Raw genomic sequence first — 12,505 nt, 5'->3', positions numbered from 1 at the left:
CTAGCTAGGATCTTCACTTCTGGCTTATGTTCATTTGCTGCAGTTCCTGTTAATGACTTTGGGCACTGGTTATAATGCTAATGATGATAACTCAGGCTACAGATTTGAGCTGAAAAGCTTTACAGGGGTATTTCAAAGAATCATTACAAAAATCTAACTTGTTTTTACTGTGTAGACCTAATTATGCATGGAATGACACAATATTCCAGATACAATGAAGTTTGTGCTACCTTATAAATAGGGCACTTCTGTGGAGAGGCAGAACTCAAAGGTTCTTCTGTATGACCTCGTTAGCACCCTAAGTGTCATAAGCAGGACTGAATTTTACTCACTGTAATTCATAGCCGAATTTTGCTCCAGTCTTTAATCTTCGAAGTGGTCAGTTGACTTCAGCAATGATTCACATAGTGGGAAGTCAGGAGAGCTACCCGTCTTTTAACCTTTCTTTGTGAATATCCCCAGTCTTCCCTATGACACAGAAATAGAACAGTAATTAGAAATAGAATTATTCCCTTTTCTTTGTAGCCTTACAGACACAGTGATGGCAGAGAATAACCTTGTCCCCAGCGATAGTTCTATTGACTGACTCTTTCCCTCCTTAGTTACATGCTCCTGAGATTGTTGCTCATGCCACTACAGTACCTGGCTCCAGCTAAACCAGCTCCCCGGCCCCCGTGGTACTGTCACGGAACGGCAGGGAAGCGGCGCTGCAGCAGCTCGCGCGGGCAGTCTGCTAGGCTCCGTTCCCACGTCCAGTTCACTCTTCGCTCCAGATTTCAGGGCTTATTTTAGTTTCTGCTGCATCGGGCACAGCATTGTTAATAAATGATATTTATTAAATAGAAAGTATATCTTTTATTAAAAAGGGTTGTTCTGAAACATCACTATTCAAACCGAAATAGAATCAAAAATAGAAAAATCTGAGTTTGGCCTGGCGGAAGGCATTTTGCTATGTAAGGTGAACAAACACCAGCTTATTGACATTTTAAAACGGGTACCTTGATGTCTATAAAACACCGTACTTCTGTTGGCTCTGTAGTTGAAGGGAAGAATTCCCAAGATGCTGTGCCTTCAGTACTTTTGTATAGCATAAGGAGGGTTGCAGGTTACGAGCACAAACTCTGGCAGCTTGAATGAAATCTGTCCCATAATGTAGAAAAAAAGCCGAACGAGTACTCCTGGGCATTGCCATGCGCTGCAGGGGCGATTTAGCTTTCCAGTCACTCCTCTGACGTGCATGTTAAGCTAACAGACAGGGAGACAGGCAGAATCATTCCTACTCCGCTGACAGCTCACAGGGGTCACCCAGATAAGACAAAAATACTGTATGCCGAAGTCACTTCTTTTCCTTTTCCTTTCCTTTTTTTCCCCTATCTATTACCTGAACGTTGGGCCGCCAGATGGCAAGTAACGGATCAGTACAATCGTGTCACTGCTCGGGGGCAGACCAGCTCGGCGCGGCCTTCCCTTGCCGTGCGGCACGGCGGCCGCAGCCGGGGCGGTGCGCGGGGCAGGGCGGCTCCCTGGGCAGAGCTGTCGCTGTCCTCGGCAGCGCAGGGGGCATATCCCGGCCCCTCGTCGCTCTGCGGCCGCCAGCAGCCTCGTGCTGCCTCTCGGGGCACCTTTGGGCAGCGATGGCCAAAGCGGCGCTCGGGCCCCGCTCCGGCTGCTCGGCGTCGGGGCCCTGCAGGCGGCTGCACTTCTGAGTCTGCCATGTCCGAGGGACCCCTTCTAACAACCGTTACAAAGCTTGTGCCAAAAGGCAAAGACATACAAGACACAAAGGGTTGTGAAGTAAAGCCACAGGAGCTCTCCTGGCCACGCTCAGATTTCAGTCCCAGAGGCAAACAATGCACCAGCACCCAGCTCGGCCCGCTTTCCCTTCACTGGAGACTAGTTCTGACGGATCACTGTGCTATTGTATGGTTTGATTGTGCTGACGGTTACGTGCCACTGTTCCCATAATAACAATTTTTCTTCTTTGTTCAAATGAAATTTTCTAATGACACGTGTGATGGGTTGTTTTAATTCTTTTCCCTTTCCAAATCCACCTTCCTGTTGCAATGCATGATGGGCAGGCTCAATATTGTGCATGACACCCGCTACAAGTGTTGGTAGGTGCCAGCTTTGTTTCTTGATTATCTTAAACCTGTGGTGCAGCTCACGGACCCTCAAAATCCACTGCTAGATTTAACTTACAGCTCTCGTGCCAATCCATCTCCCTTAGCCTCCTGCACTAACACCTGTCAATTAAATGCAATTGTTTTATTTAATTGACATGGATACATAGATGTTAATTTTGTACAGCAGTTGTTTGAATTGCACATTGTTCCTTGGTGGATTTTGATTGGACTATGAGTTCCAGTGTTTAGAAACTATCTCGTGTTAAGTAAAGACTGTATCTTGCTATAGCGACGTAGAAGTATACTGTCCTTCAACAAGATTAATTTTTGTTTGCAGTAAATATCTGGGTTGAATTTTTTAAAGACAAAGAACTGTAAATATAAGGGCATTTTAAAATTCTTCTGTTGATTTTGGTATTGAAATGATTAAGCTTGTTTGTGTCGATTTTCTTGATTTGATGGTAACAAGCATTTTCCCCTTTTTTTTTCTCTTTCATATCCCTCCCCTCTTTCTCCCTGGAATGTTGTCCTGCTTTGCACTGTGATTGCATGTCACGCGCTGGCAATGATGTCTCGGGCTTTTTGCTGTGATAAATACCATGCTCAATTATCCTACCACATGTCGCTCTGGTTCCCATACTGCTACACTCTTCTGTATGTTTGCTTATATGATTTTCCTTCCGAAAGTTCCCATGGTGCACGGTGCTACGCCAGCCACTGTGTCTGCAGCAACAACATCTGCCACAAGTGTTCCCTTCGCTGCAACAGCCACAGCCAACCAGGTTTGCTAATTTACAGCTTTGTTCCTTACAGACAACTTGAAATTGGTGCTTTTAATGAGCATGGGGGTTTTGATTTTACCTCTTGTTGGCCTACACATTCTCTCTAAGATCTGCAGCACAGCTTAATAAGCCTCTATCCATGCTCAAAAGGTGCTGCAGTTCCATTTCTGATGCTAAAAATAATTGATAATAGAGTTTCTGACTCAGTCTTAACATTTATGGGCTGTGCTGCTTATTTCTGCTCTCAGAGATGTAAAGAGAAAAGGGATAATACGCGGAACCCATTATTTATTTCTATTTCTGTCCATAAGCCTATGGTTCCTTTTCATGCAGAAGTCCAATCAAAACCAGTAAAACTTTTGTGCGGAGGGATGGCAGGATCAGAATTTTAACAGTCTGAATTTAGCAGTCTGAACATGTTCTGACTCTCCTCAGCTCTTCCAAAAGCAAAACAAAAACATTTGAGCGTGGGCCACACAGAAGCATGTTTTAAGCCTTTGTTTCCACTTGTGATTCTACTAGGAGAGAGCTCGGTGCTTTTTGCAGTAGACAAACCACAGTTAACAAAATGCCCGTTAAAATCTGCTTTTATTTCTAACTAGCTACCCCGATTATTTCCATGTTTGGACGTATTTTAGGGGGGAAAAAAATAGTGCTTTACTAAATAAGTATTCAGAAGTCCTCCCAGAGAAGCAACAAACTCTGCTCTAAAGATAAGCACCGCGGCCAGAGCAGCCGCAGTTCCCACACCTGCCAGCTGAAGCTGCTCCTGAGAACGGGAAGCAGCCTCGTGTTTTTATCTAGCTAGGTTGTCAAATGTGCAGATTCCTGTAGTACATCTGGCTAAAAGGGCAACAACAAAAACTTGTAAGACCATCTTGTTTCTTTTAGAAAAACAAATGATTTTGTGAGTTTTACTAGAAATTGAGAAGTGCCTTCTATCATTAATGCATCAGTTCTGGTCTGAGATGCAGGTTTTACTCCCAGCTCAGTAGGAACCACACGTGCCTTTTAGAAGAGGGAACTAAACACTACCTTTAGCATTTTGCAAGTGTGGCTCTGTATTTGTAATTAATTCTGGCGATAAAGGTCCGATTTCAAGGTAGGCTCGCCTGAGATAAACACAGCTCCGACTGAAGCCGTGAGGGCTGCCCCCTCGAGCAGTTTTGAGCTCCCATGGTGCAGCCGTCAGGGCTGCACCCGAGGTTAAGCAGTGAGTGCGTGCCTGTGTCCTGCTGCACCGTGCCTCTGTGCCTGGGGGTGCTCGCAGCCCCGAGAGCGGCCGAGGCTGCTCCTGCGGCGTGCCGCTGGGGTTCCTCGTGCCGCAGGCTCCCGCTGGGCTGACTCCAGAGCCGTTGAGTTCGAGCCTTTCCACCCTCGCCTGTAGGGCACGACCATTTTGTGCTACGCCCAGCTGTACGTTCTCCGTTAACCTGTCTGCTTACTGATCTCTCAAAAATATTACTCCAAAAATTCCGTTACTGCAGTGATACATGGGTGTGCACATCCCAAGTCTCAAAAGTGGCCTGGATATTTTACAGTTCCAAACACACCTCAGTTCAATCTGCTTACCACGTAGCGCTTTCTGCTTGTGGGAAATGTTTGCCGACTGGCCCCATCACTCCTGGATGTAAACCAGTGTAAGAATTACTTCGTGTTTTGGAAAGGTAGCTTATAGGTATGACTACCTCTGCATACGCGTCACCTTAGCAAACGAGCACTTGTATGCCCAAAGTATCGTAGCACTGTAATTTGCTGCACTGCACAGTTAATTTAAGTATTTATCGTTACATTCTCCATAAGTCCACAGAGTAGCAAGAACGAGCCAAGCCACAGAAAACCATCATTATTTTTTTCAAATCTTCTTTGTCCAAATTACCATGCACTTTCCCAAATAGATCACAGGGAAACTTTCTGTTGTAGAATCAGATCATTTCACGCATATCCTTCCTGGAGCCTCATAACACACGTAGTGAAGTACTGCAGCCAAACCTCAATATATACATATATAGCTAATATATGTATATACCATGTGAGCAATGCTGAAGTTACTTAATGCCACACGACGCAATGTGCATGCATGCCGAAAGTCTTAAGATCTGGCCCTTCATCTTCATTGACTGGTGTTGAAGGTCCTTGGTATGTCTCGACAGCACTACCCCTGATGCTTCTACACAGTTGGGTGCAACAGCCTGTCCTGCAGCAGTAGACAAAAATGGTATGAGAAGCTTCATTCCACTTGAAGCACATTTCTGTACAAGTTGGCAATGTGGCAGGGTTGTGTGAAGTTGGCAGGGGAGGAGAGGGCACAAAGGGTGGAGGAAACAAGACCAAGACCTGCAGGTGGTGTAGTTGAGAGTAGGCCTCTTCACGCCTCTTCCTGTGTGGATTAAGAGATCAACTAGTACCCATTAGGAAAAAAAGGCTGTTCAAGTGCAGCAGCTGTTTGTGATCATACAAAGCAGTTCTGTGTCATATGCCCGAGCATGTCTTCCTGTACATGAACGCATCTACTTGCTCCCTCCAGCTGGACTTCCTTGTCCTGTTTGCATTGCAAGATCATACACAGCTCTCCTGGTATTTGTGTGCATTGTTGTTTTCCCTTGTTAAGGGCCTGACCTGCAAGGTCTGCTTAGGCTCCCTCGCACTGACATTAGTCTGTGTACCACACACCAGAGGGGTGCAAGACTGGGACCCAGAAATGAGGTGCAGAATATATGTTCTGTTATTTGTACTGCTTGTAATCTACTGTGATTTACATCAAAAGAAAAAAAAAAAAGGAAAATGAGTTGATGAGACACTTCCAGAGAGCCATGTAGTGAATTCTGTTTATGCAGACTAAGATTTTGAGAAGTGTTCCACTGCTTCGGGCAGTCCTAGCTTCTCAGCTGATGAGCCGCGATGCCCCAGGCGGCTGTGCAGTGAGCACACAGCCCTTCCCTGCGGTGGATTTTCACCAGCCATGAACATCCAGCTCAGGGCATCTTAGGGTTGGCACTCAAAAAACCAGACAAGGAAAGCGGTGAACACTTCACAAAATCAGACTGAAACCAGGCTGTTGTAGAATTTATCATTTTAAATGATACGCTGAAAGCACAGAATTTTGTGTAGGCCAACAAAAAGGGCTATTTTCAATTACTGCACTGCATGACTTTTATAGATTTTAACTTCTCTTATTTCCTGAACAACCAATAATATTTGTATTTGTCAGTAGTATTTAACACAATGTCTTCCAGTTTTAAGTTGCTATTGTAGCACTTCAGTTGACTTTTAACTTATAGTTACAATATAAAATCCACCAACTCACAGCTGAACCTCACTTTTCCAAACTGTTATGTTCTGTAGCAAACTGCTGTGTCTGGGTTGGCTCATTGCACGTTATTCATTGTTTAAATTTTTTGCCTATAGATACCCATAATATCTGCCGAACATCTGACTAGCCACAAGTATGTTACACAGATGTAGACATTTTGTCATCAAACAGTAAGTTTCCGACATGTCGTTGCTTGCAGTTTTCATACTTACTATGTGTGCATAATTTGTCTTTTTCAGGGAGAGCGTGTTTTTATTTTCTTTCAAAGAAGGCTGATGAGATATGGGTGGGGAAAGAGGCTGAGCTCCCACTGGCACAAATTTCTCTGAAAGGAGATCCCGTAGTTAGCAGCGACCACGTTAGCTAGCCTTTTGGACCAGGTGTCGGTATTTGTTTGTATGTGCAGAAAGAACATGTTACACGTACGGATCTACTTCTGAATACCGAGGCTCTCTAATTAGAGCCTTACTTCTTGTTTACAAAGGGTGATGGCTCCAGCCACTAAAGTGAGCCAAGGGCTGGCAGGTCTAGGTGAGAGGTGGTTATGCTAAGCTCACTCTAGAAAGAACTAATTTTAAATCTCCAAATTTGGGAAGCCAGCATCTGTGAAACTACAGGGTTAGTCAGCAAGCTGAAGCCTGATTTCTTTTGAACACAGATTGTCAGAAAATGATGCGTTATGTATAGTGTGTTTCTGGCGTTGGTTACATGGCAAAGGAAGGTCACAGAACGCTCAGGTTGTGCTTGCATTGACGTGGGCTGAGCTGTGACTGCAGGCAGGGCACGTCAGCGTTGGTACTGTAGCCTTTCTTCCTGCAAAGCTTGAAGGTCAGTGTGCCTAAGCTTGAGAGATTTTTTTCCCCTGTGTCTTCTTGTGAGTAAATTGTAGTTCCCAAACTCTCACTAATTTGCATGTTGTAATTAAGACCATCAGCAACACATCTCCTCCTCTAGGATACCCTGTGATTTGTATTATCCTTCTCTCTCCTGTACTCCATTTCTGCTGTGTTTTTCATTGAATGGCTTGACCGTAATGGAATTGTTACTTAAGGTGAATATTAACCGATTTGCCACAGTGGGTTTATGATGATCATTATTCGTTTCAGCCAAGCATAAACATTTTTTAACTGCTTAAGTGATCAGGTGGGATGCCTCTCCTCTGCAGTGTATGCTTGTTATCAAACTTCCCTCTGCAGACAGCTGGGAATAAAAGAGCTCCTACTTTAGAGCCCATCCTGCAGTGCAGGAGGAATTCCTCTCTAGAGGTGTCTCCCATGCAGTAGTCAACAGAGACCAGAGAAACAGCTACCCCAGATGGGCAGTTAAGTAAGGAGGGCCCAGATTTCCGAAGAAGTTTAGGTGCCTCTCAAGTAGAGGTTGGGCTCCCATATTTTACAGGGGCAGAGGCAACAGGACCTGGGGAGAGAAAGGAGCACCTGGCTGCATGGGCAGTGCTCACGCAGCATTTTTTGTGGGGATCTCTGCTTTCCAGGATCTGGGCTTTGGAGTCTACGAAACTCCCCCCAAATTCTGATCCAGTGGCTGTAGGCTCGGGAACACCAGGAGGCCAGTTTATTGTGTGCTTTTATCACTGCATATTTTGTGTGTAAAGTGAACTTTTGCAACAAGAGCATATTGAAGGCAAATCCTGAAGGTTTTTGGATGCAAACTTCCCCAGTATCGAGTGGCAGATTTCCCTTTCATTGCAAATACAAAGTTTGGGCTCATGTGGTGCTAAAAAAAATTCTGAAAGTGTTGAAAATGATTTATCTTTTTTCCTTTCCAGATCATAACTAAGGAGAAAAGGACAGTGTGTTTGGGTTGAGAAAAGGACAAGTTCATTAGCCATAATGTATATACCGTCAAGCAACACTCGGAAACTCCCTCAGCAGTAAGACATCCACACATTGCATGTTAACGAGATGAAACAAGAACTTGGAAATCCACTGCACACTGTTGCCTATATACTTTGTACATTTAATTGATATTTGTGCTGAGGTGATCTTATTGTCTAAAAACTACAACATCGTCTATCTTTTCTAGCACAGAAGTATGCATATGTATTTGAATATGCATATGTAGTCTATTTCCTACATAATCATGTATGTCACCTTGAAAAGACAGACTATGGTGTAACCATAAATCTATTATGTATTGGTACGTCTGTAGACCAAGATATAATTTTTTAAAGTAAGTTTATTTCTTTCAAGGTTTACAAATAACAAAGGTGCACCTTGTATTTAAAATTGCCATTATAGATGAGAGCGTGCATGCACAGTAATTTTTGTTTAAGAGTAATATTTTTAATGTAATAGATTGTAAGAAGTGGTAAGAGAGGTATCTGACAGAGATGAATGTGCCAAGCAAAACCACAACTGTGTATATTTTAAAGCACATCAATGGCTTTAAGTACCATGTTGTTAAGGATTCTCATGAAGTGCCATAGACTGTACATCAGATTAGAGTATTATTTCTGCAGTGTTATTTTCAGAACCACATTTTCACTTACTTTACTACTACTAATCAGTCAAAGGGCACCATTCTGTTTCAAAACCAAAGCTGTCTCAGAAATGGCCAATTACTCCTTACAGTAACGTTAGACAGCACAAGAGAGATATTCTAGCCGTACAAATTAACCCATACTGGACATATATATAAACTATTTTAAGGCATTATAGTGTAATATTTATGCGTATTTTACTGTATAACATGATATATGAAAGGGAAAAGCCATTTCTGAGACACAGTAACACATGTTTGAGGAACTTATTTTGCTTCTATTTATAGCCTCTGTCGAAAGTCAAAAGGACTATAAATGCTTTGCAGAGATGGGTTTCACTTTTACTTCATCAAAGTCACGCATTAAATAGTGACTCTAAACAAAGACGAAAGAAGCACTGACATCAGATGCATGACAAACCAAAACATGAAAAAGTGGAGATGTTAATTAGCATAGAAATTGGGTGGGTTAAATACTCGGGTGAGTTTTATATGTGACTTTTTTTGTTCAGATTAACTGCTTATAGCCTTAGAAAGCCTTTACAAAATAAAAACAAAAAATAGATGTGCATTCAAGTTCTAAGAATGGATTCATCCAAAGGAATTCCTTTTTGTGGTTTGGATGTTGCAGCTAGTAAAGGATATTTTTGCTCTGTTCAGCAAAGTGCTGAAGTGGGGGCCAGGTCACTGGTAGCATAGCGTGGAGTGGAAGAAGCGCGAGTTCGGTTGTAGAACTCTCCATACTTCCAAGTTTACTGCAAGTTTTTATGCTTGAGAGAGATGCTTTATAGTATAAGAATGATGTGTTGATTTTACTGATTGTACTGTACATCTATTAAAGCCTTAGATTATTACATTACGGGTTAAAACCCATACCAATGTAATTTCAATCGTGTTAAGAAAGTATAGGTGACTTCACATGTTATTGTAGTTACTTAACATTATAGAATATTACTTATTTTTTTCTTGTTAAAAGTGTAGTTTTTATTTCTTACATTTATTAGATTGTTTTCATTTTCTATTACCAGTTGAATACCATTTCAGTTTATAGAATTTTGTTTTATTAGAGTTTACTGATGAATTTTTCAAAATACAAAAAAAAAAAGTAGTTTTCTTCATAACATACTCAGTTTTGAATTTACATGTAGTGTCATATGAATATTCGTATTATTGTTGACTAAATGATTTATATTTTACTGATTTAATATTACAATGTAAGAATGTCAGTCATTGTTAGTTCTTGTCTAGTTTTCATTAAAAGAACAAAGATCTTTTATATGGATATCTTATAATTATATAATCATTGCTAAGTAAGAAGTTAAGTTGTTGCTATCGCAACAATCCTGGCAGACAATTGAGTAATATTTTGATGATTTATTTTGTTTGTAATTAGTTATTATGAGAAAATCTAGTTCCTAGATATTAGAATAAAATTTATTTTCTACTGTATCCATTTCAAATGTTAAAATATTGTTTAAATATTTTTTGAAATCCCTGAATATCAGGCCTTGTTATAAATAAGCTGCATAATCAATAGATCAAGGGACGTTTTGTGGATAATCCAAATATTCAAAGTTTACGTAACAAGAATTATAGTGTGTGTGTGCAAACTCTTGAGGGTTGATTATGCTGCAGTTTAGCATGTGGGAACGTATAGAGAGAAGGTTGACTTTTTGCACTTCTGTATATAGTCAAAAAAGAGAGAAACCTGTATAATAGTAAGATCTTATTTTGAATAAAAATGTCTATAATTACAAGGAGTTTTGTTAAGGCTAATAAAATGACAGGCTGAACAAAATTGCTTGCAAAAGTGGCACAGAGTTAGCACTCCATACCCCTTCAAAAAAGTTGCTTTGCTTTATGTGGACAGCTTGTAGTTTGCCAGGATTTTTTCAGCTGGAAAGATATGCCATCCTTCCAAGATCTCATGACTGACAAAAGCTCCACTGGTTCAAATCTGCCTGAAAATCATTAATAAAAAAAAAAAAAAGAAAAAAAAAGAAAAAAAAAGCAAAAAAAAGCAGGTACTTCAAACCATCAAGGTGAAATCATGGATCAAATATTCCGTACATTATTCAAAAACTACTGCATGTTTAAAGTATCAAAAATATATTAAAGGTATATACTATTCAAACCAGTTTCTGACAATTTCAGTGGTTTATTGTTCACAAAAAAGATTCTTCAAAACAAATACTGACTTTCACAAAAAAGTTAAATCATGAACAGGCAAACCAAACAGCACACCGTAGCTGTAGTTGTTATGTGATTATTTTTTATTGCTGTAGTGGTCCTGTTCTTTTAGCAGGTGAAAAAAAAACAACTATGAAATTTTACAGTTTTAATGGAAAGCATTCAAGAAGCCTTGTCATTATTTATGCCAAAGCTGGAAAGAAAAAGTGATCGGGCCATTCCTTTATCTGATCTCTCCAGTACTCATACTGAATAATGAATAAGTTGCACTTATTTGCAACCCCGCAACTTTCATCTGCTGAAAGGACAGATGTGCTTGGTTTTACTATTATGTAATCACAGACTTACTTTTTGCTTGTAGTTGCTCCAAATTATGTACTCTGTCCTGGGCTGCAATTTGTTTTTATGCTTATTTTATTATTACTGCTATAGTTGACCTTGCTGTATGGAAAAATAAAGTGAAATTGCCCTAATAAAAGTTCTCTTTCTTAATTATGTTTTTCTATATCAAGTTAAAAACCCCATCAGCTCCTTTTGTACACCTTTCAACTTTATCTGTGTATTTGTGTGACTGCAGGGACATTATTTGTGGGGAAAAAAGCCTACGTGCTGGTATTGGGTTTTTTTCTTTTGCAACACACACTGTGTTAAATACACAGAGTGCATATTGAGAATGGTAAGTATAGAGGGCGTTATTATGTTAAATATAGAGGATAAATGTAGAGAAAGGGGATGGCGTAGATCAGACCAACCTCCGGGCTGCACGTCCCAGGCGGGGAGCAGCACACGGTGCCCTCGCCACACGCCCGGCCCTGGCGCAGCGGGCGGCAGCGGAGCCGCGCAGCCGGGCCCGACGTTAGAGGGAGCCCCATTACTCCGCTTCCTTGCGCTCGTTCTGATAAATAACTCCTCTCATCGGAGTTGCGACTGAAAAAATCACAGGCTTAATTCAAAAAACTAACCTTGGGTGCGTGTCTTGACCTCTGGCACACCAGAAGAGCTGTTTCTCACAAAGGCTGCCCCGTCTCCGGTGTTCGGTGTTTGCAGAGCCAGGGAGCAGCTCGCGGAAAAGGCATTCGGAGATCTGCTGCCGACCTCGTTCGCTCCTCGGCTCAACGCCCAGACCACTCGGTCTTAGGGCCGAGCACCCCGCTCAGCCCGGGGCTGCGGGGGGCCAGGTGTGAGGTCTGCTAAAGCCAGAGGAGGAAACCAAGCACAGTGACGTTTCGGGAACGCACCGAAGATAAAGGTACAGCCATCCCTAAGAGCCCCGGGGCACGGGGAAGCATTCCTCGCTGTGCTCTCAGTCCCATGGAGCAGCCCCCCCCCGGGAGGCGTTCACCCGTCGCGGGGGCTTAGCAGGCTGCTTGTAGCACGAATGGGAAATTGTCTGCCGCTGACAGGGAACGGCTGCTTTCAGATAGATAAGGGGAAGCGTGACAATTATGGGGTGGGAAAAGACAGGTGAAGCTCTTCTGGGAGCACACGGCTCGTGGCAGAGCGCTGCATGTTCGATGCCCCTTGGGGTGACGGGGGGGGGGGGGGCTCTCCCTTGCAGGGCCCCGCGAGGGCTTGGATGGGGGTGCCGTGGGCAAGGA

The 12,505-nt window shown here is 42.4% G+C and overlaps 1 protein-coding gene across 24 annotated transcripts in view; it reads left to right on the top strand.

Annotated features, from left to right (window-relative positions):
* MBNL1 (muscleblind like splicing regulator 1) overlaps positions 1–11,380 on the top strand; it is an 81,312-nt gene extending 69,932 nt beyond the window's left edge. For 8 of the 24 annotated variants that reach the window (XM_040567516.1, XM_040567524.1, XM_040567513.1 and 5 more), the window contains 3 exons: positions 2,079–2,114; positions 2,811–2,905; positions 6,314–6,383. In XM_040567516.1, the coding sequence (XP_040423450.1) occupies positions 2,079–2,114; positions 2,811–2,905; positions 6,314–6,370 (188 nt within the window). In that variant the 3' untranslated portion in view covers positions 6,371–6,383. Of the gene's footprint in view, positions 1–2,078; positions 2,115–2,810; positions 2,906–6,313; positions 6,389–8,004 lie in introns of those variants that run through there. The other 16 variants (XM_040567518.1, XM_040567510.1, XM_040567514.1 and 13 more) reach the window with 6 other exon arrangements.
* The last annotated feature ends 1,125 nt before the right edge of the window (positions 11,381–12,505 follow it).

Source organism: Cygnus olor, chromosome 9, assembly GCF_009769625.2.
Source record: "Cygnus olor isolate bCygOlo1 chromosome 9, bCygOlo1.pri.v2, whole genome shotgun sequence".
Lineage (NCBI taxonomy): Eukaryota > Metazoa > Chordata > Aves > Anseriformes > Anatidae > Cygnus > Cygnus olor.
The sequence above is the reverse complement of the archived record's forward strand: the minus strand, read 5'-3'. Positions and strand labels throughout refer to the sequence as shown.